The 27,163-nt window shown below is 36.9% G+C and overlaps 3 protein-coding genes across 5 annotated transcripts in view; 2 read left to right on the forward strand and 1 right to left on the reverse strand.

Annotated features, from left to right (window-relative positions):
* Positions 1–195: 195 nt before the first annotated feature.
* LOC139120299 (lipid droplet-regulating VLDL assembly factor AUP1-like) lies at positions 196–13,031 on the forward strand. 2 transcript variants are annotated; one of them, XM_070684627.1, is made up of 11 exons: positions 196–253; positions 2,314–2,401; positions 2,797–2,934; positions 3,809–3,959; positions 4,806–4,990; positions 6,263–6,415; positions 9,544–9,719; positions 10,154–10,336; positions 11,043–11,233; positions 11,728–11,825; positions 12,307–13,031. In XM_070684627.1, the coding sequence occupies exons 2-11, from the start codon at positions 2,361–2,363 to the stop codon at positions 12,335–12,337; spliced, it is 1,347 nt and encodes a 448-aa protein (XP_070540728.1). In that variant the 5' UTR covers positions 196–253; positions 2,314–2,360; the 3' UTR covers positions 12,338–13,031. The 2 variants fall into 2 exon arrangements, with proteins under 2 accessions (XP_070540728.1, XP_070540727.1); XM_070684626.1 differs by having other exon boundaries at positions 197–253; positions 11,043–11,257.
* On the reverse strand, positions 9,769–22,803 carry LOC139120301 (L-seryl-tRNA(Sec) kinase-like). 2 transcript variants are annotated; one of them, XM_070684629.1, is made up of 6 exons: positions 22,518–22,799; positions 17,926–18,220; positions 17,306–17,507; positions 16,977–17,055; positions 16,011–16,104; positions 9,769–9,926 (listed from the first exon to the last, which is right to left on the reverse strand). In XM_070684629.1, exons 1-6 carry the CDS (start codon positions 22,710–22,712, stop codon positions 9,883–9,885), a joined length of 909 nt encoding a protein of 302 aa, XP_070540730.1. In that variant the 5' UTR covers positions 22,713–22,799; the 3' UTR covers positions 9,769–9,882. The 2 variants fall into 2 exon arrangements, with proteins under 2 accessions (XP_070540730.1, XP_070540729.1); XM_070684628.1 differs by lacking the exon at positions 9,769–9,926 and adding an exon at positions 12,168–15,246 and having other exon boundaries at positions 22,518–22,803.
* Positions 22,804–23,259: 456 nt separating this feature from the next.
* Positions 23,260–27,163, forward strand: part of LOC139120302 (eukaryotic peptide chain release factor subunit 1) — a 29,647-nt gene continuing 25,743 nt past the window's right edge. The window contains exon 1 of the mRNA XM_070684630.1: positions 23,260–23,686. Coding sequence (XP_070540731.1) covers positions 23,583–23,686 — 104 coding nt within the window. The 5' untranslated portion in view covers positions 23,260–23,582. The remainder of the gene's footprint in view (positions 23,687–27,163) is intronic.

A 27,163-nucleotide genomic window follows, 5' to 3' on the forward strand; every position in this document is an offset into this window, starting at 1 on the left:
GAGATGTTTTTATCTTCAGAGTGCACCTGAAAGCCACAAATTGGTTCACTTCATCAACTGCATCCTAAAAATATCAAACAGGAATGAAATGGCTATACTTTTACAGTGATTTTTAGTGTAAGAGTCATAATGATTCTTTTTATACACCTAGTTGGTCATGGGCTCTTTTCCCAGAATGCAATAAAAAGACCATTTAGCTTTATAGTAACAATTCTGAGGCCATTTTGATACGGTATGACAAATCCAGAGAAAGGTATAGTATGATAAATCCAGGTTACTCATTCAAAGCGTGGAAAGTGATTTCACTTGCTCCTCAACGGTTTGTTTAGAAATTAACCGAATATCGGTAGCCCCTAAAGCAATCTTTAATTTCCACCTTATCATTATAATGCAGCTCCTGAACCTTTGGCTACATAGTCAATTATCGTTATGATTATCGAGTTTCACAAAATCATGTGCACAGTGCATAAATCATAAGACCCCACAACATAACATCTGGTCATGGATACGCAACATTCATTTAGAAAATTATACAAAGCGTCCTGAAAATAGATCGAGATTTTTAGATGTACATGTATATTAGATGTATGTTCTGCTTTGCTTGCGTACACTTTCTCGACACGCAAGTGAGTCAGTGCATGGTCCGTGCGGCAATGTGAACACTGAACTTCTGAAGTGAATATCTTTGACAGTCTAAATGATTACAAACACATAAAGTAATACCAGCAGTACAAGCCTTCCTTACACGATGTACACCAATCCCTCCGTGGGCGTTGGCATATATCTAATCATTTTCCAACTTTATCCCTTCACTATTCCAACTTACGCAAGAAAGCACACTATTTCAATTGAATTGCCTGCACAAGTGTCACAGTGATAACAGATGCCCATTGTTTTTACATAACTGCAAATGACATTTGAACTTTATAATTGTTGTAGGCTCCAATTTCTGCGCACTGCACAGATTATCTGTAGATTATGGTTCAGTGATCAGAAGCCTAGAATTACATTTGATCAATGACCTTCAACTTTTAAGAGCAGTCAAATAACCTCCTGCTTCATTTGTTGAAATACGACTACATCATGGTTGTAAATATATTGTTAAACTAATTTCATAAAGACTTACTCTACTGTACTGAAGTGAACTTCCACACGTACATCACTGTAGGCTTTTACAGTATCACAATAAAAGTCAATGCTGACACAGTTACAATGTGGAGTCTGAATCTTCCAATTCAGGGTTTATATATTTACGTCAGGTTGATGCCAAAAGTTGGATCAGTGTTTAATATGCGGTAGTCAATGTAAACCCTGACGACTCCTACAGCTGCTTTAAGTAGGGGATTTGGAAGCTGGCCTTCTGAAATGTGCCAAATATCCCCAACCCACAGAGCCAGACAGTCAAGGAAATTTTCCCCATTTCCCCAACCCAACAAAAGGGTCAAAATGTAGAGAAAGAGACTAGGGACACTAAATGCAGTAATTATAAACCTCACAAAGGATAACCGATACAATGACTTGTTAGGTTCCAAACTTATTTATTATACCTCAAACACAACGTTTCGCTCTAAATTTAGAGCGAAACGTTGTGTTTGAGGTATAATAAATACGTTTGGAACCTAACAACCAGGTGTGATAGTGTGTGTCAACCCATGTTTCTTCTTCTATATATATATATATATATATATATATATATATATATATATATATATATATATATATATATATATATATATATATATATATATATATATATATATATATATATTGTCATTGTATCGGTTATCCTTTGTGAGGTTTATATATACTGAGAATCTAGGAACTTGTAGTTGTCAATCTACAGGCTATTTCATGGGCTAAGCAATCATCATCATATATATATATATATATATATATATATATATATATATATATTATATATATATATATAATATATATATATATATATATATATATATATATAAGAAGATGCACGTAATTGCAAACGATTGTAAAAGAATTAGGGAGAGCTTAATTCCACCATATACATTTTACTAGCTGTGAATCATGTGAAGCAGTTCCCTTTATGTGTATTTTTATGTTCTCCATTAAGAAGGTAACGCATTTATATGATAGTTGTTATACAAATAGTAAGGCTTATGCCTTGGAGTACTGTGTAGCCATTAAAATCTCAGAATATCTCAAAACCCTGATAAAAAGCAACCAAAGTGTTATCAAACTATGTTTCTCCCATTGCTCACAAAGTTGTCACCTGTGTCAATACCTTTGCTGATAAGTTCAACATTGAGATATTTGTGTTGTTGTTTTTTTCAGGTTGCTGACATTTGCATTATCGTGTAATGTGAATTACGGAAAGAACCATGGGTAGTCCAGAGATAGCTCAGTTATTTGACAATTCAAGGTATACTTTGATGTGCAGTTTTGAGTGGTGTTATTTGACTATCCAAGCGAGTATGTTTCAGAATTTTTGGTGGATTTATAATCTAATATACTTTACAGCTGTTTCACTTGCCTTCAAACTATTACAGGAAAAAATGAACCCACATTGTCTCTTTGTGGTATCCCATTTCAATGCGGGAAATCTGTCCATTTACTGAGAGTACAGTGAATATACCTTCCACTTACAGTATTTTGAAGGAAACATAAAAAATTCATAAAAGCCCATTATTTCAGAAATATGAAAAAGTTACAGCACACACTGTACACATCTCTAACAATGGTGCATGATAGTAAAAACTTTCAAATTTATAGGCTAGCTGTCTATAACAGACACGAATTCCTTTATTTTTCTTTCAGGTTTCAAGGTGGTGGAAGCCTGGTGGTGATATTTTTCTACTTTCCCCTCGGCTTGGTTCTGGCATTACTTCGTATTTTTATCGGTTTACAAGTGTTCCTCATTTCCTGCATTCTTCCCAAGTTTTTAATGATCAGGAGGTGAGGACGTGATGATCTTTTAAACACTAAGTAGGATCAGTTGCCCTCTAAAGTTGGCTTAGAATTTTCTCACTGAAACACACAAATGCCTGTTATGGCACCTTTGCTACAAAGCCAATACAGAAATATTCTTGCTACTACTACTGTATGTAGTGAAAGCTGTCAGTTTTAATACAATGATAAATGGTTCAGTGGACTTCTATGACTTGGGGAATCATAATTCAGCACCAAGGTGCTTTTATCGTGTACCTTGGGTTGTCATTGCTGTTTTCAAGTGCTGTGTTTTAGTGTGCATATTTGCAGAAAATTTGTTTCATTGTTCGTAAAAAAACTACAAGTTTGTTTTACAAGATAAACACACACTTTTGTGATTTTGTGTACAAATTGGTCATTCCTAATAATTGTGAGGGACAATGGAAGTACATTAATTTTGCCTAGAAATGTCAGTATAGCATGCATCCTTACAAAGTTTTGAACGCTTGAACAGCGCCCTCGATATCCTCTTGAGATGCTTTGGGAAACACTCTGCAAGATGCACCAAAACAAAACATTAAATCATCCTTTATCAAAAGTTAAATCCTATCTTTCTGAATACTTCTGTAAATACACACACAGAACAGAAGCCATTCTTTTTTACCTGAGAAAGTCTAACCTGTAGTGTAGTACAATTACTAATTTGTTTATCACAATGTTTTTTTATACGACCATTTTATCTAATAGCATGACTACCCTGCAGTATTTTAATCCGTTTCTTTTCAGCAGAGAAAATCAATCTTTGATATTGTAATAACTGTCCAAGGAAGACAATTTTGATGTTAATGTCAAACAGCAGCCATTTATGTGACCTGTCATGACTGTTTTATTTTGTCCTCAGTTTTGTCTTGAGGGTAATGTGTGGAGTGCTTGGCCTCGTGATAACAACAGAAGGTGTCAAAAACCGCGAACGAGATGCCCCCGTCTTAGTCACCAATCACATCTCACCACTGGATCATCTTGCAGTTGACCTGGTCTTTCCATCCATTATGGTAAGTACTTGTCATTGTGTTCATGGCTTTATTGCCCCAGGGACCCTGAAGTCGTGATGCAGCATTTTATTCCTAAAAATGTTGCATTTGATTCCTAAATGATCTCCCAAAGATATAATGAAAGATAATTTCGAAGGGGATAATGATTGAAAGAGAGTTAAATGGGTTTATTTTTTGTCTAAGGCAATTCTTTGAAGACTCTTCACCCAAGAACCAAACTCAACACTTATCACTAATCAGACACTTGCAGTCACACTGGGGACATCTAATTTTGTGCGTCGCAGATGAATTATCTTTGACTTCCTTTCTGTACTGGATATTACAGCTCCATTAGCTGTAATTTTGATCTCTGTGTAAAACACTACATCTTGTTCAGCTCTCGAATCATGTCAAAATTATATTGATTACATGAAATATGGTCATACCAGTTCCATCACCCAATTCTGACTTGGTAAACGGACGTAAACATAACGCGGTAGACATTTATAGGGTCTGATTTAACTGAGAAATTGCTTTGATTTGTTTTTGATGTGTGAGTAATATTTACATTTAATATGGTCTTTCAACATACATTGAGTGAACCAAATCATTGTCATGTTTGTCTAATTTATTTATATGAAATTCATTTTCTTGCAATTTAGATACATTTTTCAATTGACAATATTTCTACTTGTTTTGCATCCTTTTGGAACGTCACTGGTGCGACAAAGGCCAATGTATACTATACCATTTATTGTGTATTGCTGTAGTTTGGTTATTTTTTGTTTCCACACTGTATCTAAAATGCATTCCTTATGGCTCATTGTGTCCACTTATAAGTCTCACTTTGATTTTTTCACTGTTCAGCCCAGTGTGTGGGATCTACCGTGGGCGCTGATGTGGGCGCTTGGGTACCGAGACATGGGTGCAAAGCGTGGAAGGGAAGTGCTCATACAGAAGGCCAAGGAACACTGCGAAGAGAATTCAGTTCCTCTGCTGACCCATCCAGAAGGTGCCACTACCAATGGAAAGAAAGCTTTGCTCAAATTCAGGTGAATATCGAAACCGTGTACTTGCAGTTATACTCTATGCTCTAGGCTTGTAGGCTCTTCTTGCTGAAGTAAAAATGAACTGCTGTTTATACTTTCAAACCGCAACTGGCATAAACCAGTGTTCACCCAACTTTCTATCAATGACAAATCACATCAGACCCTTTCAAAGATATGAATTTTGTGACGCTCCATATGTCATGTGGCCACCCCCCCTTTAGCACTAGATGTTATCAAGGAAATAATTTCCTATGCGGTCAAAAGAGAAAAGCCTGAAGCAAAAATAATGACAATAAAGGAAAATTATTGTTATCGAGTTCTTCTTCATGTGACATTACAAAATGAAATGTTTCATTGTATTCAAAGTGATATTCACCCGTTGAGTGTTTCTTTGAATATTTTTTTTTGCTGCGCTACCTGTTAAGCCCTCAAAGAGCTCACTTTCAGAGCAATGAAGCAGCTTTTTACCATCTTAACTCGAGGACATTTTACTCAGAGTCCACATATGGATGAAATAACATCATTATGGACAAATTTAAATAAAAATGAGTTGGGAAAATTCAGAAATGTTGAAAAATTAATGAAGGTTCGTTCACGAACATATAGAAAATCCACTTTTTTCCATTAGGCCACATAAGTAAATTCTTTGTTTAGCGTCCACTAAAAATTTTGAAAGGTGGCTGAGTTATGGTTAAAGAGAACAAGAAATGTATCACAAAAATCAATATGCCATTATTTGACAGTTTTCTCATAACAGCATACTCATTCCTGTAACCATATGCTCCAAGAGGAGACAATCTTACTTCACCACATGGTTCAATGGTTTTAATCCTTTGAGCGCTGTAATTTTTCCCACCAAAATTTTAGTGTAACATTTTACCAATTTATTTGAATTTTTCTGTAATTTTTTGATAATTTTGGACCAAATGGACATCACGTTTCATTAGCTACAGTTTTTTTATCAAAATTTTGGTAAAAATCTGAAAAAAAGTGACTTGGGTATATTTATAAAGGGGACAAAAATTGACTTTGGCACCCAAAGGGTTAATATGGCTGCTGTAAACAAGTATTTTGTTGCAGTGTAAGTCCTGGATTGGTTATGCAATAGAATGTCGTCAAGAATGGAATATTATGCAAGAAAAGTTTTTTCCTAGAAAAACTCCAGCAACATACACACAAAACAAAGAATTTACTCTTTCTGGCCGTATATAATTGTTCTCTTTTGTCTGCACCTTCATGATATTCACCATCTGTTGTTGTATCTTTAACAAACAGCACATGGCCATTCTCTTTAGATCAACCCGTGCAACCCATAGTTATAACAGTGAAAAGGCCTCTCATTGGCATTAATACATCAACTCTTGGCAGTCGATGGTGGCAAGATGTATTCTGGTTTTTTTTCTCTCCATTTTCTGTATTCCATCTCAGGTAGGTAGGTTTGTGCACAGCTCCTCACTTTGGAAAAGTTATATTCATGATGTATTATTCTGGAATGTGACTGCTTCTGATCTGTAATGTAGCATTTATTGGCTTCATCTTTTTGCCAATCACCAAGCTTTGATAAGTCAGTGGGTAACAAAACTTTGAAGCTAATGATCATTAATGGTTGCTATGGTAATCCCACAAACAATATTTGCCAAAATATTCAGTGTCTTGTATCTCAGTGTATGAAATATCCTTCAAAAATTTCTGTATGTTTGCTACCAGGAACTGTGGTCAGTATGTTATACACAATTTGTTTGTTTTGAAATTTGTTGACCAGCTTCTGTCAACAGCTTATGACAACTTGGTAGGTACATATACCATGCAAGAGACTGACCATGTTGGTTCAAATCTACCAGGAGTGGTATTGTTGGGTGTTGGTTATACTTAAACCCCGGTGCGGGGTATAAAAGACCCCTAACTCATCGAAAATTCATAATGGCGCTTGAGTGACAACTGGCAACAGCAAGGTAGACCGCTCCGTGAAAATCAGCCGAAGCGATTCTCAAACAAACATTATTGGCATACCATAAACATAGAGTGTTTCATGAACACGTAGGCCATACAGGTATCCGCAAAGCTTCACAAAGCATTTTAAAATTACGACGATTAGGGGAAAAATCGCTTTCGTAACAAAGGAAATGGCCCCTAAGGAACAGTCGTTCCGTGATTCAAACAATTGTCAATCATTCTGGTCAAACATTTACTGTGCATACGAGAACAACTACGATGTAAACAAACCATGTGTTACGCTTAGAGTTACATGTATATTGGCGTGCACACAAGATGAAAACTTCGTGGTTGTCATAAACTATTTTACTAACAAGCGTTTATGATGCAATGACATCGCGAAGGTGAACCCTTTTCGGATGTGACTTAGCAAGAGATGAGTCAGTATCGGTACGATGTATTCTTGCGAAAAGTGCGTACACTATTTTACAAAACTATAGGCAGAGTCCATAGTTTGCATTGACAATAACATCGAAAACAACTAAACATCAAAGCATAGTGGTAGCCTCATGATCAATTTAAAGCCGCACTTTTCAATCCCTGGTTCTCGCATTAGTGGATTCTCCTCCCTGTCAAACACATGGCCAGTACGATGTTTGATTTCTATAACATTAATTACACAAACTGATTTCAATCTTTTGTCACCTTTTGCTAATCGGCAAACAGAGCTTATATAATCGTTTGATTGACGGTCCGGTTCAAATTGCCAACAGTCATTTATTCCCCAGCACCACAGGCGAATTTCCTTAAAAAATGTCTTCCAGTCACGTTTAGAATTTGAATATAACCACTGAGTTCGATCGGCAACAGCTCGTGCTGACTGCTTGGCAGTCTGTCAGCGTTTTTGCGGTCGGGAAAAACTAAAAAGTGGCATTTTCTGTATCGTGTGCCCTCATGTTACCTGCTTGGTGTCCACTTACACAATGAACGCCGCCATGGGTTGGCGCCCTTTTAAAGGGAGGCTCCGCCTTTAATTACAGTCAGTCAAAGAAAGCCACTTTTTTAAGCATTGAGTTGGCACTACATCGTAAGATTTCGACAAAAGTTGGACTTTAATTTCTTCAATAACAAAGATATCTACGAATCCAGTCCGTGGTTCATCCCATTGCTCCGAAAATAACTCGTGACGAGTTGTCCGGGGTCACCCTCAAAGCAACCGAGTAGCCTACTGTGATCGCATACAGATATCGTGGGACGCGAGATTCAGGAAATCTCGATCCTTCCGTGTTGTAGTGAACTTACTTTCTTTTTAGCGATCGGTCATGACCTCGCGTCGTTCACCTATTTCCTACCATTTTCCTGTCCGTGTTTCTCAGTCAATGTCCAGAATCGATAATTTGTGATTTCAACATACGAAATTGCCAGCTTCGGATTATTTTTAATGTCTATGTTTATTACGTTCTTGATGATTATTTCCACTTCGTACGGCGCAAATTCCGTATGTAGATATGGCGGTCAGTAGCCGAATTATTCTCGAACGATGACATGACCCCGAAATGCAGCAAAAACTTCAGTAGATCAACTCAGCGAGCTCCTGTTTGATGAAATTGATATTTTTTCCTTCTTTCTTTTTTCTTTTGCGTATTGCGAAGGCTGTACCTATAGTTCGGGCGTGATTTGAGAGCAAGCAGATTACGCGGATAATGCAAACGATAGCAACCGTTACCAACAGACTCATTATGCAGAGCCATGCCCCAAAACGCCCACCCAAACTTGGCATTAATCCGGATCCCGGTCCATTTCGCCCCGGGCTTTAAAGACTCATTACAGAAAAGACAATTTTGACTCATTACAGAAAAGACAATTTTGATCTTACTTGTTCAGAAACAATCAGGATATTGCACAGCAGCTGATCAAAAGGTAGTAGATGAAAGTTTACCTAAGTGCTGATCGTTTGGGTGGCATGTTTCCTTAAGATATTCTGGCTTGTAGAAAGTCTAGTTTGTTTAAATATTGCCAAAAGCATTTTCAAGTTGCCAGTGATCAACAGAAGGGCAACATGATGTCCAGACAAAATGCTGGAGAAGACAGGAAAAATATGTAAAAACAGTAACAGGCACTGCCCTTGTGATAAGTTCCTCCATTACTGCGTTTGATTACACAAGGAAATGGAAGACTTGTCTCACAGACCTTTGAGAAGGCAATGCATTTGTAGCCAACCTCGACTCAAATCAACAGCGCCCTCTCTAGTCCTTGCAATTTTAATAGAAATCATTTGACTGTATTGCTGAACCAGATCGTTTCAGAAAATGTGGTTGTGTTATATGTCAACCACGCACATTAATGACTGGATGACTCAGATTGTTTCATTTAAAGAGAGTGGAGTTGAGTTGTTTCAGCAGATACAATGTGGACATGTACATGTGATATAAATCATATATAAATCATTTTAAATCATGATAAAGAATGGTACAAAACAGTCTTTTCTGTGTTTCAATTTGTCAAGCTTTGTAGCAGTACTAGAGGAATGTAAGTCTTCCCATTTCGGTTCAGGAAAACAATTAGATTAAGCTGCACTCATTTGCAATAACTGCACTGCACTGTTGTCTTGGTGTCCTCTGCAGGGTTTTACCAGTCATGGCTTTGGCAGAGCCAGAATCTGTGGATGAGTTCACCAAGAAAGTTCAGGGACTCATGGCCAAGGAGCTGAACATGGTCACAACCAACTATACAAGTGCAGACAAAGTTGAATATGCAAAGAAAGTGTTATTTACTCCTCCAAGAAGAAACATACCACCAGGTGAGATCAACGAAAATCCGATTGCAACTGTGGAAAATTGGTCCTGTCATCCTGGTTGTAGTGTTCTGCCTTGTCTCAACCCTTTTCCTGCCAAGTTCATATTTCACCATCAGGTCAAGTTGGTTGAATCTAGTAAAGCAAAGCATGTCCCGTATGGTGCATTTTAACAAAGACTTGGAGATTTGAAGGTCCCTGAAGACAGAGATACTGTAAACATGAAAATAAAAAGAAGATAGGGAATGGTGGGGAATGCTGGATGGTCAAAGCCAACAATGATGAACCACAAGGTAGCCTTGACCCTTGTTCCCTCGTGGCCTTGAGCCTAGCCACTTTTAAACTACAAAAAAAAATCAAGCATTGTTGCTCACAGTAGTCATCCATACACACTTGAAACATTTTAAAGCACCTTTTTGTCCTTTTCTGTTTCCTTTCAGGAGCTGTGAGGAGAACACAGCCTCCTAGCCAGTCCCAGCAATCAGCCAGAAGTGCACCATCATCAAGATTTACGTCACATAGTAGCAGTTCTGGCAGTTCAAACGACAGGCTGAGTATCATGACAAAACAAGTTCAAGAAGTTCTTCCACACGTTCCAGCAGAGGTCATCCAAAAAGATCTTTGTAAGTTGTCACAACCCATCCTTGACTTGAACTTCATGTATGTCAATGTATGTGGCATATTGCAATCGTTAAGTTCACCCTTCTATCCACCACTACAACTTGTAGAGGGAGTGCTTTCATACACTATCACAGTGTTAATCTATCCAGCAAAATATGTTGAAACATCAGTAGAGAGAACCCTGCTCTGTCCTGTTAGGCTGACAGAACAAAGAAATGTTTCTTTCATTTATCAGGAATTCATGCAAATAAGATTTTCAAATTATTGTATTATATTATGCAATAAGTGTAAAGTATAGTTTTTTGTCAGTGTTGCTTAGTGAGCCAAATAATGTGAATAATAATAATAATGTTACATTAAACAAAATTACCACAATCCTGTCAAAAGTACATTTGTCCATTTATTAAATGTTAAATGCATTTCTGTGAAAATGTATGTATAATCCAATCAGATTTTATGCCAAAATTCAAAAAAATTAAAAAGTATTTTGTCAAAGATTTAGATTGAGAGAACTTCCAAAAATATTAATTGGTAATCTTCTATTAGGTAAAGATCAGAGGAATGAAAAACAAATTGATGTATATAGCTCAACAGTTTGAATATTGGAGTTTGTGCATGCACAGGAAATTGATAAAAAAAACAAACAAAACAATTACAGTGGCTAAAAATCAGAGTTTACGCTATTATTGTTCTTCATCTAAATTTCAGATACTACACAGTGTGTAGATACTACAATTACCAATATACTTGAAGAAAGAGTGCAGTTCACACCCGTTGATTTTACTCCCCCGTCAAGTAGTAAAATTTCTGAAGACAAGTCATCAGATGGACAAGTAGAGGGAGCAACAGCTGCCGTGCCATTGCCACACACATCCAAACTATCCACAGAATCTGCTAGTGTAAGTACTGGATATACAAGCTTGGTAAGCTTATTTCTGGCAATCCAATCTGATAAAACTGGCAAACGAGTTTTTTTTCAAATGTTGTTTCCCTGATATTTCATTTCCATATATTTATGCTGGATTGAATCAAGTGATATTGCAACATGCCTTTAACAACATCACACCGTCTATTAGTATTGATAGAAAACATTACAATATTATAATAGACCTGCCATTGGAGTCATGTAGACCTATAATGGTGGTTTAACTGAACATCGTGTCCCTCCTGTCATCACAAACAATCCTCCAAAGCAATTTTTATTGAACAGAAAACTCATTCAGGCTGCTGTATATGCTTTTGCAGTCTTTGAAATCTTAACATTCTGTTTTATTTGTGTTGTATCATTCAGTTTCGAAGGTACATGAATATGTTTTTCATAACAAAAAAAACTATCTTTGCACTGTAACTGTAAACATATTTCATCCATCCTTTTCCTTCACTTCATTCCCAGGCAACCAAATTTTCAGCAAAATCATTCTCTAGATCTACCAATGAGAGGCAAATGTCCTTTCAGGAGAGGAAGAAAGCTCTGTATGACACTGCTAGAAGGTAAAGGTTACTGATAACCATGCTACTATCCCAGTACAATGAAAAGTTCTTCACAATCAACATTTCATGCCATCTTTACTGCTTTCCCATTGTATTTCGGGGCAGTATTCTGTAAAAAGACGGTTTTCCCTGTCAATAATACCTCTTGGTACTATTGCCCCAGTATGCATTATGAAATTGATGCTGTAGCCCTGTCGATAATACCCGTTGATAGATGTTGACTAAGATCGGATTGTGCCCCTCACAGCAAAACACATCGCTTTTTAGGAGAATACCCACATTTTGACTATTGATGTCAGATAGTCCACTCAGGTTGTAAATACTGTATTTTGGTAGATGCTATTGCCTCCATCAAGATACCTTTTGGTAGATGCTGTTGCCCCTTCATGATTACGTTTTGGTAGATGCTCTGGCCCCAGTGATCTGAGCAGTTTGCATTTCAGGAAAAAAACCCAAAATTTGGTCTTTTGATGTCTTACAGGAGGTATAAAGAAAAACATGGTCTGCTGTGAAGATGCTGTGGGGCAGTCAAAATTTGCATAATTTTAGTTTGGCGCACGGAAGAACAGGTTCAAGACTACAGAAGACAATGTCAAGTAACCGGCCTTGCATTGAGAATGAAGGCTGTGTGTCTGAATGACGATGATCGTCATCAATGTTTATTTTAATGACGGTGACAAATTATAGTTGCAACAATTTAGGTTTAGTCAATCTCTCTTGCCACCCTCTTGCATAAAGGCAAGCAAACAATTTACAAGTGAAATTGGAAACTAAAGCTGCGTGGAATTAATTTCGGGGGAAAAAGTGTCATCTTGCCTTGCGATTCCAGTCAGATTGCTGATATACAGGATTGTTAATAGGATGGGTGAAATATATTTGATACTAAAAGCTGTATTAATTAAATCAAAACTTTTAATCCAAACATGCAAGATGATGTAGTTTGAAGCCAAATGTATTTTCAATGAAATATGGTGAGTTACATTGATAGAGATAGGATACACCAGATATATTTTGTGAGGGTTAAATTGAAACAACTATGAATCATTGTATTGTATGTGTAAGAGATATATGATACCTTCTATCTAGGAACCTGGGCCGAGTGTGATCTGGTCAACTCTCTCATGATCTTACAAAATTTTTACAAAAGATCTGGAGTATAATCGCCATTTTGCAATAAAACAGCATTAATGACAATCGCTCAAAGAATGAGTTGTGTAGTGTTGATGCTGCCATGTAAGGGTATGTTTTCCATTTCTTTGCAAATTTTGACCCAGCAAATGGTGCAAATAAAATATGCATGACCTTCATCATCCAGTGTCATTAACTTGCCACTTTCGCTTACGGGTTTTGTTCCGAAATTGCTCTGCGTAATCGGCCATCGTCTCATTCCTGCCTGTTCAAATTGTAAAAAATATCACAAAATTTTCTCTTTCATCAAGAGAGTTGTCACAGTAACCATACCTGGTTTAAAAACAGCTTTCATATTGGGTAGCAACTTCTTCAAGTTGGCAGCGACTCTCTCCAGATTTGTTCACGCAGTAATGAAACCAGCAATTTTGCATATGACAACTGAGGACATGACCCCAAAAGTACAAATGCTTGTCTTTGAAGTCTTCCATGATACCTTGGTAAAAGCAAAGGAATCACTGAGAAGATCCAAAATTTGATTTGAAAATATCTCGGTTTATGTTTTGTGACACAGAAAATAACATTTGTTATCATAATATTTAAATGGATATTCACATAAACACCACAAATTCTTCTCTTTCTATATCATATTTATTGTCAGTGCTTTATCCTTGAAGCTGGTTTGTTTATGTGTACATATTGCCATTACATGCACTTGTTTTCTTTTAATACTTGTAGTGATGTGAAGAAAATTCTTTCTCTAGCAATATTTGTCTGATTCCATCACTGACGTGTAACATTGGTTTTGATCTTCTTTCTTCTCCCCCCTCCCCCCCAGTCATCCTGAGTTCATTAGGCTTCAGAAAAGCATTGCCATATCCCTGGCCTGCATACATAGGTCTTGCATGATATTCTTTGGTACTAATAGGCCGCAATTTTGCAGTGTAAGGAAATTTCCAAATTCAACAGCCTTCTGACACATTTTGACAGCAAAAGCTTTACAGACTGTCTAAACATCACGGTGTACATTTTTGTAACTCCTTAGATGTTCGAAACAGCACAAGTCAGAAATTGCCACAATTTTCCGACACTGCAATAGGTTTTACAAAGCTTGTAAAATGCTGCATGTGATATGCATATTGAATGTGTAACCTTTAAAGGTATACTGTCACCTGTTCCAATTTTGCCACAGTTACCATGGAAGGAGAAAATCTGACCAATCACAAATTTTAAGTGGGTGGCCACTTTTTAAAAACAGCACCCTCACATGGGCATTTTGAATACCAAGGAATGCCCCTTTGACCATATATGGGCAAATTTAGATTACAGGTGACTGTATACCTTTAAAGGTATACTGTCACCTGTTCCAATTTTGCCACAGTTACCATGGAAAGAGAAAATCCAACAATCACAAATTTTAAGTTGGTGGCGACTTTTTAAACACGGCACCCTCACATGGGCATTTTGAATACCTCTGTTCTCTAGGAACGACCCTTTGACCATATATGGGCATATTTAGATTGCAGGTGACTGTATACGTGCAATAATTTAATAAGTAATATTTGAGAAAGAGAAGATACTCATTACAAATTATCACTTGAATCCAGTCATAGATTTGGTGGAAATACAAGTTCTCTGATAGCACTCGAAAATGCATGAGATCACCGTTGAAACCCATCAATAGATGCAACGACTTTGATACTCACAGTATCAAATACCCCACCTTTAACTGCATGTGATAATTCAATTCAGTTTCACTATAGTAATTATGGTATCCACCCTAAAACTTTCTTGTTAATGTTTGTGATTGTCATTTCTCCATCTTGACCAACAAGCACACTTATGAAGTTTTCAAATGAAATGATACTTCCCACATTCTGATGAGAAATGGGCAACATCTAACCCAATGCATCCACCACAGTCAGTTTAATGGTATTGCTGCATCTTGACAAGTGTTTTAACATGCACAGTCAGTCACTCACTTGATGGATCAAATGCTTCCAATATTTTCTATCAGGCAATCAAGTGAGAACACTGCATTAATTTCAATCCACGCCTTGACAGAATTCCTTGTATTTTTCTTGAAACACACAAGTGACCTGGTGCGACAGACTGGGCAACCAGTCTTCCCTGGTGTCACCATCCCCAGCATTCAAAGACTTGCCCTCAGGGAGGTCCTCCATAAAGTCCAATGCCATCCTGTGATTTCTGATATCATCCAGAATTGAATTCTTCAACGCCGACACTTTGCTGCCCAATTCTTTCAGGGTCTTCTTGGAAACATTGGGTGCAGCTACCAAAATATAAACGACACTTATTCTGCCTTTTCTTTCTCCTCAACATTTTTCCGACTTAAATGCAAGGCAAAATTTACCTGACATAAAAGTTTAATCCTCGACTCCTTTATGATTGTGCTGTCAGGCTTTTGAAATAGGGAAAAGGGCAAACCGGCGGAAAAATATGTTTTTCTTCTTATCTCCATGAATTGCACAATAACCTTTGGCAGTTTACTACGATTTCTGTAAAAATCACATCTCATGAACTTGGCTGTAAAACTTACACTTTTCATCCCATTTACCTAATTTTTCACATGCAAAGTACCCAGGTGCAAGTTGTACAGATCAAACCACAAACCATATAGAATGACAGGGTCTACCATGGGTCAGGTATTTGTACACTGTCAAATTTGACTACCGTATATCATGTGCAATGTTTGGCCAACATTAATAATCTCCGTTGATAACAAGTCATTATTATTTGATATTCTCACTCAACAATACTTAATCACACACTTTTCATAAATGAATAATTGATATAGAAAATCAAGCATTTGAAGAATTTGCCATTACCAAGATAGGGGGAATCAATTTTTTTCTTAAACTTACATAAATGCAAATTATACTGACATTTAAGAAATTATATCCGTTCTAAAATGTAAGATTTAACTTGGCTTAAGTTGCATTAGAGCAAGTTATCCAGAAGACATAAACAGAGAGCAGGACGCTGTCTCCAAATAGCATGATTTGAAAAACTAGCCACACTGAAAAGTTCACCTACTCTTTGCCTGTTTCATGGACTCTGCCACACATTTCCTCAGAACTTGATCAGCTTGGTAGATAATGCTGGCTGCAATGGCTTTCTTGGATTTCTCCTGAAAGAAAAAAAAAATATAACATATTTATCTTTGAAGAGCAGTGCTTACATTTATGACCTGAACTCCGGTTTATCAACAGAGACAGTCGCATGTGTGACTTCACCCTTTGAGCTCCAAAGTCAATTTTCGACGCCTTTACAAAATGTACCCCAGTCAAATTTTTTCAGATTTTTTGCCAAAACTTTGATGAAAAACTGTAGCCAATGAAATGTGATGTCCGTTTGGTCCAAAATTATCAAAAAAAATACTTAAAAATTCATAAAAACCAGTGAAATGTTTTAGTAAATTTTTTGTGGGAAAAATTACAGCGCTCAAAGGGTTAATGCTTAGTGATGTTCTGCTTCAAGCAATGGGTACCCCTTGGTTACGACGGAAAGATCTCAAGTTGAACACATTGACGGGAACTGCATCTTCCATTTCTGCAAAAGTACCGGTAAATGATTTTTTGTACAACGTTTTTTTATTTCGAAACGAGAAATGAAATGACAAGCTGTGAACTGAGATTACAAACTGACTTGACAAGCTTTCAAATGCAATTAAACTTAATAATGCACTAACTTCTGAACTTCTTTTGGATATTTTGTTTTGTAGAACTTTTAAGATCTTGCTCTGCTTACTGGAACATGCTGCAATGTTGCTTGACAAAACTTTACATGCCTATCCCATGGGTTGGTAGAGCAAAGAATTAATTTCTGGTATGTATACCAAAGACTGTCACAACTGAAAAAGTTTCAGCTACTGGTATGTAGAAAGAAGGCCATCTGTCGATCAACACAGTAACATGGTGGTAGATACCAAGTCACATTTCAGATCGTAAGATTTACCCCGGCATCTGGGGTTCCAGCTTAAAGGAAAATATCATTTATTACCTTTTCTTCAGCATTTTCTTCATTTAAGGGTTTAACAGGGTCATTGAGAGCCTTCCTGACAAGATTCCATACTGTCTCCCTGAGAGAGAGAGAGAGAGAGAGAGAGAGAGAGAGAGAGAGAGAGAGAGGGAGAGAGAGAGAGAGTGAGTGAGAGAATGAAATTTGATTTTACACTGCATGAAAATAATTCACTTAAATTGTAAACAGGGAGACAATGAAGTTCAATGTGAATGGCTTTCACTATTGTTTTGACAAATTTACCACATATTTGAATAACAATTGGACTTGACAACATAAAACTTAAAATCCTTGTACTGTGGCATACGTACATGGTTCGTCCATCTGTAACTTCGGCGGTGTCAATTGATATGCTCTTTGTCTCCCATGGATACTTGGTTGCGTCTGGTACTTCAAACTTGGTTTCCATGGCAATCAAAGTCTCATCTGGAATTGGTTCAAGCCTGCCTCGATTCCTCTCCCTTGCCACATCAAGAGGGCAGTGCAAGTGAATCTCACAAAAACCAATGGCGTCTAAAATGTGAAACAAAAGTTTAATTGCAACTATCAATCATTCGGTACACTCACAGTAGTAGAGAATTGATATTATTCCCTTGAGTTGGCTGGGCGACTTTCTTGATGATAAACATTGCCTCTTCCAAAAATTGGTGATCAATGTCGAGCAAATGTAAAATTCAGCATTTGATGCATGTTCATAGTTCACCAGTTTTGTACTTTCGAATCACTGCAAAACTTTGCCAAATAAACTCAGCTAGACTGAGCTCAACATCAGGGCAGGAAAGGACACTTCATACAACATAGTCAACGAGGGACTGAGAGAGTATGTGATGATCAATGAAGCTAAATACAATTTTTTCATGGTCTATGTTTTGTAACTCATTGGAAAAAATGCATTTTAATGGGGCAGAGTACCCCATTCATGTATACTTACATTTCCTGGCCAACTGGTAATATTCATATCTCATACTTCTATAAAACATATTATCATCAATGACAAAAAAGGTGAATCCATCTGACTCTGTATCACCATAGTTTCCTTCCCGTTGACCCTTCTTCTTTGCTTTTTCATATAGTCTGTTTTCAAACTCACAGGAAATCTTGTGAGCGGAGTCTGTTTCCTCAACTCCTGTAGTGACATGGGCGCCCTCCTGTTGATTTCTTGCCAATATCTTGTCAACACTCTGAACAAGAATCCCTCGTAGTTGCTTCCACGTCAGACCGTTCACCTGTATCCAAACACAACAGGAAATATGGTGCAAAGTTCAATCAGAGATGACATCTCTTATTCCTGTGAATGTACTTATAGGCTTCATGCATCTCACTCGGAAGCTGTTATCCATTGGTTGGCTGAAGTTGCTTTGAATAGTGACAATCGACCAATTAGATATAACCTTCTGAGCCAGCTGCATATCAGCAGTAAATGAAAGCAGATACAGTGTCAGAACTTGTCTATCAGAACTGACATGCTGACAAATGTATAGAATGAAGCACTAATGCCAATTTGCATGTTAATCGTACAGACCACCTGCTGGATTTTGCAACCAGCTACACTGACCTCGACCACAGATGTTTAAAAAATAATACAAAATAGTATTTCAAACTATTTCATCCATTATTTAATATTTTTACTATAAGACTTTCCAGGTTAGGTGAATTTCCATGCAGAGTACCTGTAGTGAAGTTATGAGAAGGCAGCCAGGCTATTTCACTGCAGGACCGATTTCTTTGAAATCTTAGATTGCCCAAGGATTATGTACTTATTTATCTATTTATCGGGAGTGCCTACAGAATCTTGTCCTATTACCTTATTTATTATTTATTTATTTTTCTATGTTTTTATTTGGAATGCCTACAGGATCTTGTCTAATTTATTCATTTATCAATGCATTATCTATTTAATTATTTATTTATTTATTTATTATTTATTTTTCTATCTATTTATTTGGAATGCTTATATCATGTTCATTGATTAAAATAATGATAAAATCTTATGAAGCTTTTACCGATTCATTTTACAAAAAATAGTGACAACATCACTGTTCGCTCCCATATAGTTATCAAAACAAGTCAACAATTGTATGAAACATGGACATATATATACAGACAGACTGACATACACAGACTGGCACAGAGTGATGACATTGACCCCAAGTGTGCCTTGGCCCATGGAGAGTGATAAAGATATAACAAACAGCGGAATGTAATGATAAAATAGTTAAGTATAGGCCTATACAGGCACTGAGAGTGAATACGTTACAGCAATTTGATTAGTTTCTTTTCCTTTTCTACTTCTGTGATAATATTTAAGACAATCAATCTGCAAGCAGTTTATGTATTGACAAATATGTTATCTTTTACAAGCACACAGTAACTGTTCTTGATTTTTCATTTACAATATTTGACATAGACTGAAATACATAACATGCAACCAATGTTTACACTTTGCCCATACACCAGATACATGGAGAAATTTCAACATGTATACAATCATCAACTCAGAAACCCTACAGGAAAAAGTAAACATTGTTTTCTTCCAGAACAGCTGGTACATCCACATCTGGAACAACTTACAAACTTAACCAATTACACAAGGATGATGACACAAAAGATAAAGTTAAACCTTGGTGAACTTGACTATTCCTTTCAAATCCTTACCTAACTTGACATCTTAAACTAAAATACACTGCATGGTAAATTGTGCACAAAAATACATCAGGGTTGGACAATTTGATAAGGGATGGTGTCTGGAAGATCGATAAGGTACATTATCTTTTTTATCCGATCAATCATACATTCTTTTTTCCCACTCTCCACCTTTTCTTTTTTTAAAACCTTTTCTGGTTGAATTTTTTATTGGCATTTGTTTGGAATTTTTTCAAAATCTGCCAGGATTTTTTTACCGCATTTCAACACCAAATACAGTTTACCATATCAAATGCTTACTAAATCACCACATTATATACTCTTAGTTCCAGTAGGTATAAAATTACCAAAAAAATCTTAAAAAACAAAATGAAAGATATCCCAGTAAAACTGAAAGTTTCGCAAAGTTGCCCCAAAAATTCAAAATTCTGGATTTCAACTTAATTTCAATATATCTTATTAACAAAAACCCTAAGGACCGTTTACTAAATATCAAAGCAATCAGACTGGTAAATTTTGAGAAACAAATTTTTTACCAAAAATGAGAAAAATTGCCCCCCCCCCCCCCATATACAAAATTGCAGATTTTGTCCTAATTTTAAATATATCTAATTAACATAAACCCTAGGAACCTGTACACTAGATATCAAAGCTACCAGATCAGAAGTTTTAGGAGAAAAATTTTTGACCAAAAAAGGCAAAAATTGCCCCAAAATAAAAAAAAAATTGCCAGTTTCAACATACCTTCAATGCATTATATTGAGATTAATCTTAGATACCTGTATACCAAATACATGTATCAAAGCTATCAAATCAGCAGTTTTTGGATTAAAAATTTTTTTATCAAAAATGGGGAAAATGCCCAAACTTACAAATATGACAATATTAATACAATTTGTACAAGCATGACTGAGGTCATTCTGAGGAACATGCATATTAAGTTTCATAGCAATCAGACCAGCAATTTCAGAGAACAAGATTTTTTGACTAAAAACGGAAAAAATACCCTAAAAATACAAACATGCAAATTTCATCCCAATTTTGCACACATAATTTAGAATACCTAAAGAAATCTGCATACCAAGTTTCAACCAAATTGACCAATGCTTACTGAGTTTTAGCCATTTGCAGGATTCTTCCTTTTTCCCCTCATTTGCATATTTTTGGCACTGACATGTTCTTTTGAACAAATTCACATCTCCACCCCTAGGTGCACCTGTACACCAAATACTAAGACAGTAGGTGCTACGGTTTAGGAGTTTTTGATGTGGACGGACTAACAGACATACATACATACTTACATACATACACACAGACGCCATTTTGCCACCTTATACGAATACCTCCCATTTGCATATATACATATGCATATATGGGAGCGTAAAAATGCAAGCAAAACTTTCACTTGTTAAACCTTAATTTCACCACCATGATTTAGTCCAAACCCATTGTTATCAATGCAAATTGTGAACGTGTTCACAGGGAATTCGGGACATTAGGTTAATTTTCATGTTGTTTGAATAAATTTGATGAGAATAGTGAAGTTTGAAAAGTGACAGCACAATGGCAACACCTGTCATAAATATAGTTTCCTGAATTCCATGCTGGAATTCACAACAACTGCTTCGTGAATCATTTGCATCAAGTTAGCAACCAGATGTTGGTTGCATTCATAATCAAATATGATGCATGTTTATTGTTTTTTTAATCCTCATCTACATTAACATAACAATGTGGTAACTGTCTCCAGAACGAAGCCATGCCTATGTTAAGAAATCAGACACATCCCGTATGGCCGCACACTGGAATTGACGACGGTACGCCAATACTGTACAGTAAATCAAGTGTGACGTTTTCACTGATGAAATTTGTTGGTTTGCTGTTGATTGCAGCCTTTTCATCAGTCTTTCTAAATTACAGATTAATTTAAATTTTTCATAAAAAAATCTCTGTGACTGAAATGAACTGTTCAAAAAGCATTAGCTTAGAACAACATGGCACAAAAGCCTTTCTCCCAATCGGGAGAAAATTTCCTGATCAGGCCCCCTATTAATGTTATCAATATTTTGATACAGCTGTCCAGGAGAATTTGCCCAAGATATAGAACAATTTAAAGATGTTGATGATTGAATTCCGGAGCATGACTTTGATGTTAAAAAGACCAAATAGAGTTTCCATGTGGCTGAAATAGACATTTCATGTAAGCAACAATTTACTGTAGGTCTTTTATACAGAAGATATAACTATTATTGAATAAATTTGAAAATATGTAAAGAAAGCGATGGTGAACTTTATCAGAACAATGGTGCAAACCACCCCTCAAATTTGATGAACATGCTGGTACATTTTTCTAAATGCTCATAATATCTTACGTTGCACAAAACTATATTCTGACAAGCGGAATCTGCTGACCCAAATCAGGAGAAATTACCCCATTGGGAGGAATTTCCCCTTTCGTCTTGTCATGCAGGTAGCTACCTCCATGGTCTACTGTACCATGCTGTACAAAAGTTTTAAAGGGGTGAACTGTTTGATATCCCGGGGGGGGGGGGGGATTTTGGCATTCGTGCCAGAAAAAATCCTAAATGGGGAAAGTGAAAAGAGAAAAGATGCAAGAATTCCCACAATTGAAAAATTGATTCCAGGGAGAAACAAATGCTCCAGAATCAAGCGCCCCCCCCCCCCCCCCCCCCCCCCCCCACCCCAACTACCAAATGGTCCACCACTAATATACGCCTCTGTATTGCTGTGTATCACTATCAGTGTATAAATTGTAGATATGCAAAGCATTGTACAGGTTTTTCATACATCAGACTAGATATCTTTATCGCTTATCTTGGGCAATAATGAGACAATTAAGAGCAACAGATATTTTCTCACTTGAAGTTCGCTTTCATCGTTGATATCATCAAAGTTGAGATTGTTTGGGATGAAGTCATCATAACAAACATGGTACAGCGTGATTGGACTGAGATCGGGCGGAAACTCGAGATTAGAAACAAACTCTGTTTTGCCAACTCCAGGCAGACCGCACAAGATAATGACACTTTGATGACAATTTGCAGTGACACTCATGTTCCCTCTTCTAATGATTTGAAAGAAAAACTGATTTTCTACGAAAAGCTTCTCTACTGATGAGTGCAGCCATATTGTCTTGTGGGGCACTGTGGGTAAAGATTGTCACTATCTTAGCACAGCTTGGTTTGGTCAGAAGGATAGATTTAAATTGTGCCTAAAACCTATTCATGGGGCTAAGAAAAAAATATGTTTATCTTTGATATGTTTTCGATTACGGGAAGTCGCATTTGCGTACTGTGATCTCCTGTACGTCATAAATTGACCTCGTAAAGACCAATCAAGAACGACCTTCTAAGAAACAGGGGACTCGACCAATTTATTATATTGAGGTTAGTGAAAGTAATGCAAGAGGGTGGATATCCTCCTTCAAATTTCAGTCATGGCTTTTCTTTATCAACAAAAACGTAGAGCTAGTTGAAACTAAAAATTTTATTAAAAAGGACGACACACTTTGGCCTCAGACGAACATTCATCGATTACTTTCAACTGCTCATGTCTCATCCGACATCCCTATTTAAAAGTTGTATTACCCTATCCCGTGACGTATTTCCGGTTTCATCACATGTCCGGATAAGGTGCAATCCAGCGGGCATCGCGTGTTCCTCAAAACTTGAGCCAAGAACCTTTGTTTTACGTCTTATCAACTATATAGTCGTGGAGTTGTTGTCAGTTTAGTGTAGACTGATCGCCGACTGGCAAAGTTGCGGACTGGTGCCGAGTAAAAAGAAAGTAGAGCTGGTTTCGCGCCAACGCTGTACATTGAATTTTTTTTCATTGTGACGAAGGCTTGTACGACACGTTCCGATCTGCCCTCGTGTTTGATACCGATCGGTCTCAACTTCTTAGCTCAGCCAAGTGGTTGCGGAAATGAGTGCTTCGTTCGGAGGAGGCGGCGACGAAACGGCCGCCGACAGGAATGTCGAAATCTGGAAGATCAAGAAACTAATAAAGAGTCTGGAAGCCGCGAGAGGGTAAGTCCATTCATACCGGCGAATACGCGACGTGACAACGCGGTTTGACCGCATGTATTGGTACTCGTGTGTTTTAATCACAACGCACATATGGCTTCCTAGTTGTGAAATTGTAAACCCCGTAAATGCGGTTTGTTAAAGCAAGTTCAAGAAATAAACCTCACCATCGCAGTAATACCAATTCGACCTTTACTTTTACAGTAATTCACCTTATAATTATCTACGTAATCGTCATACGTTCGTACTGAGGATCAGAAAGAGAATAAAGTCCAGGAGACGAATGTTGACTTCCAGCGTCAGAATTTCAACTGACACCTGTATCGGTTTCTGTTAGTCATCATCTAGTCACCATGTCAAAATATTCAAGCCCATGCACTTTACCTAAAGATCCTTAGAAAGATTGATACACACACACGTACTCACATGCATCACTGATTTTCGTCATCCATCGACGTAACGAGGCCAATGAAGGCCAGGCTGTATACAGCACAGTGGGTTACAGTGTCAAGGATTTTTCATGGTTGGACATGCAGTGTCCATAGCCATACGCTTCTGAATGTCAAATAACTTCCCAAGTGGTTGTGGAAAGCACACATAATCAACAAAACACCTCAAGAGGTTTTCGTGGCAATGTATTTTATAGTGTTACAAAAGTATGGTGAGTAATGTAGTTATTTTGGCCTAAAACAGGTTTTTTGCTCATCCTCCCATGCATCAATCTATCTAGGCTACATGCAGCTGCACCAGCCCTTTTTTCACATTTGCTTCGAAAAAGTGAATACAACAAGCAGTGCGCTACCATTGTAAAAATTACGTGTTTTATATATTGTTAGTTTGATGTGTGAGCACAAAAAGCAAGTTTATGGCTGCACACACACACAGACAGACAGACACACACACACACATATATATATATATATATATATATATATATATATATATATATATATATATATATATATATATATATAATATATAATACAAATTACTTCAACTACAGTACAAAGCAATTGTATAATGTAAGTTGCACACATTTAGCAATCGTCAGACTAGTTTGTCATTTACATGGGATGCACCGTATAGTTCTAGGTTGTGTTGAAATTATTTGATAATACTTGCTTTGATGACGACACTTGAAACAAACTCAGATAGTTTGTTTAACAGCATAGACTTGTCAGCATTGATTATGTCAGCAGATACTTTTACAATTCAATTTCTATACATTCTTACCATAATAACATAATAACTTCCATATTTGTGATTTATAAGTAGTTTCAGTCTGGTTTTTCAGCTAAAAGCACTTCATCTCAGTAATCTTTGGTTCAACAGCCAAAGCTCTTGTGGCAGAGTTCTCCCATCTAAAAATAGACATTACAGCTTGTGTCCATACACGACTGTTTCATGAAGTTGTGAAATGGTGGAAATATTGTTTCTCCCATTTCATAATTGCTTTACTTCTGCACGATACTCTTTCCATGAAGTTCTTGTCAGCATGGTGACACTTGACCCCTTCTTAAACAAAACATGTTTCTGTATTATCAAGATGGTGAGCTTAGCCCAATAGTGTAAACTTACAGATAAGCTCCATTAGCTTTACAAGCTGTAACTTGTGATTTATTTTATATGACTTCTGTTCAGTCTGTATAATACACGATTTTCCTGTTCTGTTCCCCAAAATCATGGTCAGTGTCTAACTAGGCAGCTCATCGTACAGTGTAATGTCTTTAGTTCATTAATGCACAATGTTATTGCTGAGACATTAATATTAGTCGAGACTAGAATTTATTTGTCAAGACTAGCATGGCATCTTAATTATGCACAATTTTACATTTTGACTATGCGTGCAAGTGTAATACTGTGTTTCAACATCCTGCAGGGCAGATACTTTTGGGTGAAGAAAAAACAACAGTGCTTTTTTCTAAGACAAAAAGTAATGAAGGTAGTATGAAACATAGCTGTCCCCTTAAAATATGATGATGGGTTAGTTTTTCCAGCAGATCACAAAGTTTGGGCCTCATTCAGTCACCAAATACCCAGTATTTGCAATGCTAGAGATTATTATTTTTGAAAGCACAATGATTTTGCTATATAAATTATACACGTACAATGGACAACAAAAGTTTCATCTAATCCCTTCATAACAAAAGCCTTAGCTTCAGATTTTGGATGGATTATGCAGATGCCAGGAATTGTGAATATTAATAGTTCATGACGTGATCCCAGCTTGTAGAGATAGGGAACTGTAAAGTGGAGCTAGTCAGTCAGAAAATATGGATTCCAGTGGCAACATGCGTTATTGCACACATCTCATGTCACAGGAGTTTATCACAAACACATTCTACTTTCTTTGCTTTCACCAACTCTGCATCCTTTACAAGTATTCTGCAAAGAAACGCTATTGTAGACTGAAAATTTCTTGGCTGAATTTAATGCTTTCTACACATTTCGTATAACTACATATTTCACTAAAGCTTTTGTGTACTTTTGTAAATGAATGTTGCCTGTGAACTGGCAAAAGGGTTATAATCCACAGAATGTGGGCTTGTGAACTATAGGAAAGGGAAAATTTTTATAAAAGCTGCAATTTCATTTGAAGGGAAGTCTAGCAAAAGTGGGGATAAATTTGATTTAAAACCATGTAATCAGGAGTAATGGACTGGAAAAAGCTCTTTCCTCCCGGATGGTAAATATGATCTGTCAAAGATCCTTGTTTCCAGTTTCTTGTACTTGCCATCTTGACCCAGGACCTAAGGGACTCCATGATATTACATTATAATGCCGGTTGGAGTCGGGGGGAAGGTGGTCTACTTCTTACCCAGCCACATCATTTTTATCCTAACATTTGCCATTGTACAGTCTTACCAGTTTCTTTGTAAATAGAATAAAAATAGTACATATTGTTACAGATTTATTGAGAACGTATCCTTTTATATCGCGGAAGCTTGGCCTCTCCGTTGCTAGTCTGGCAAAGGTGCTTATTTCTGCCCTGAGCCCTCTTCTGTGTACAACATGTGTCACGGCATAATTGCACATCTGTAAATGTACGGCTTCACAAAAACAAAAACATTCCAGTAGGTTTTCGGTGACTACAAAACAATGGGGTACAAAGTAGACTAGAGAATGACAAGTCAACAGATTGCAACAAAAAAAGACAACTCACTCTTTCCACCTGGACTGTCTCCACTAATTAAGGTTGCATTGTTCCTCAAAAATACTGAAAACCGTGTTGTCTTTTTGATTGTTGTAGCATCAGATCTATTTCCACTTTTGTGCACTTCAATAAGTCCAAGGTTACATCCAATTTACAAAGACAGGAGAATATTAAAAATATAGGAATGAATTTTAACGTTGCCATTATCATGACTGTTTGAGATTGGGAGCAATAGATATAACCATTACTAAAGTATGGTATGATAAACATATGGCAGCAAAATATGGAAAGTTTTCACAATTATAACAAAGGAAAACCTCAAATGT

The sequence above is a fragment of the Ptychodera flava genome, chromosome 20 (assembly GCF_041260155.1).
Source record: "Ptychodera flava strain L36383 chromosome 20, AS_Pfla_20210202, whole genome shotgun sequence".
NCBI classification, from domain to species: domain Eukaryota; kingdom Metazoa; phylum Hemichordata; class Enteropneusta; family Ptychoderidae; genus Ptychodera; species Ptychodera flava.

Coding starts and splice junctions, on each gene's coding strand:
- LOC139120299 (XM_070684626.1), top strand. CDS start 2,361: ATGGGTAGTCCAGAGATAGCTCAGTTATTTGACAATTCAAG. Junction 3,960..4,805: donor TGGTCTTTCCATCCATTATG/GTAAGTACTTGT, acceptor TTCACTGTTCAG/CCCAGTGTGTGGGATCTACC. Junction 11,826..12,306: donor CTGTATGACACTGCTAGAAG/GTAAAGGTTACT, acceptor GATGTCTTACAG/GAGGTATAAAGAAAAACATG.
- LOC139120301 (XM_070684628.1), bottom strand. CDS start 22,712: ATGAGTGTCACTGCAAATTGTCATCAAAGTGTCATTATCTTGTGCGGT. Junction 17,056..17,305: donor GTTACAGATGGACGAACCAT/GTACGTATGCCA, acceptor TCTCTCTCTCAG/GGAGACAGTATGGAATCTTG. Junction 15,247..16,010: donor GTCCATGAAACAGGCAAAGA/GTAGGTGAACTT, acceptor ATATTTTGGTAG/CTGCACCCAATGTTTCCAAG.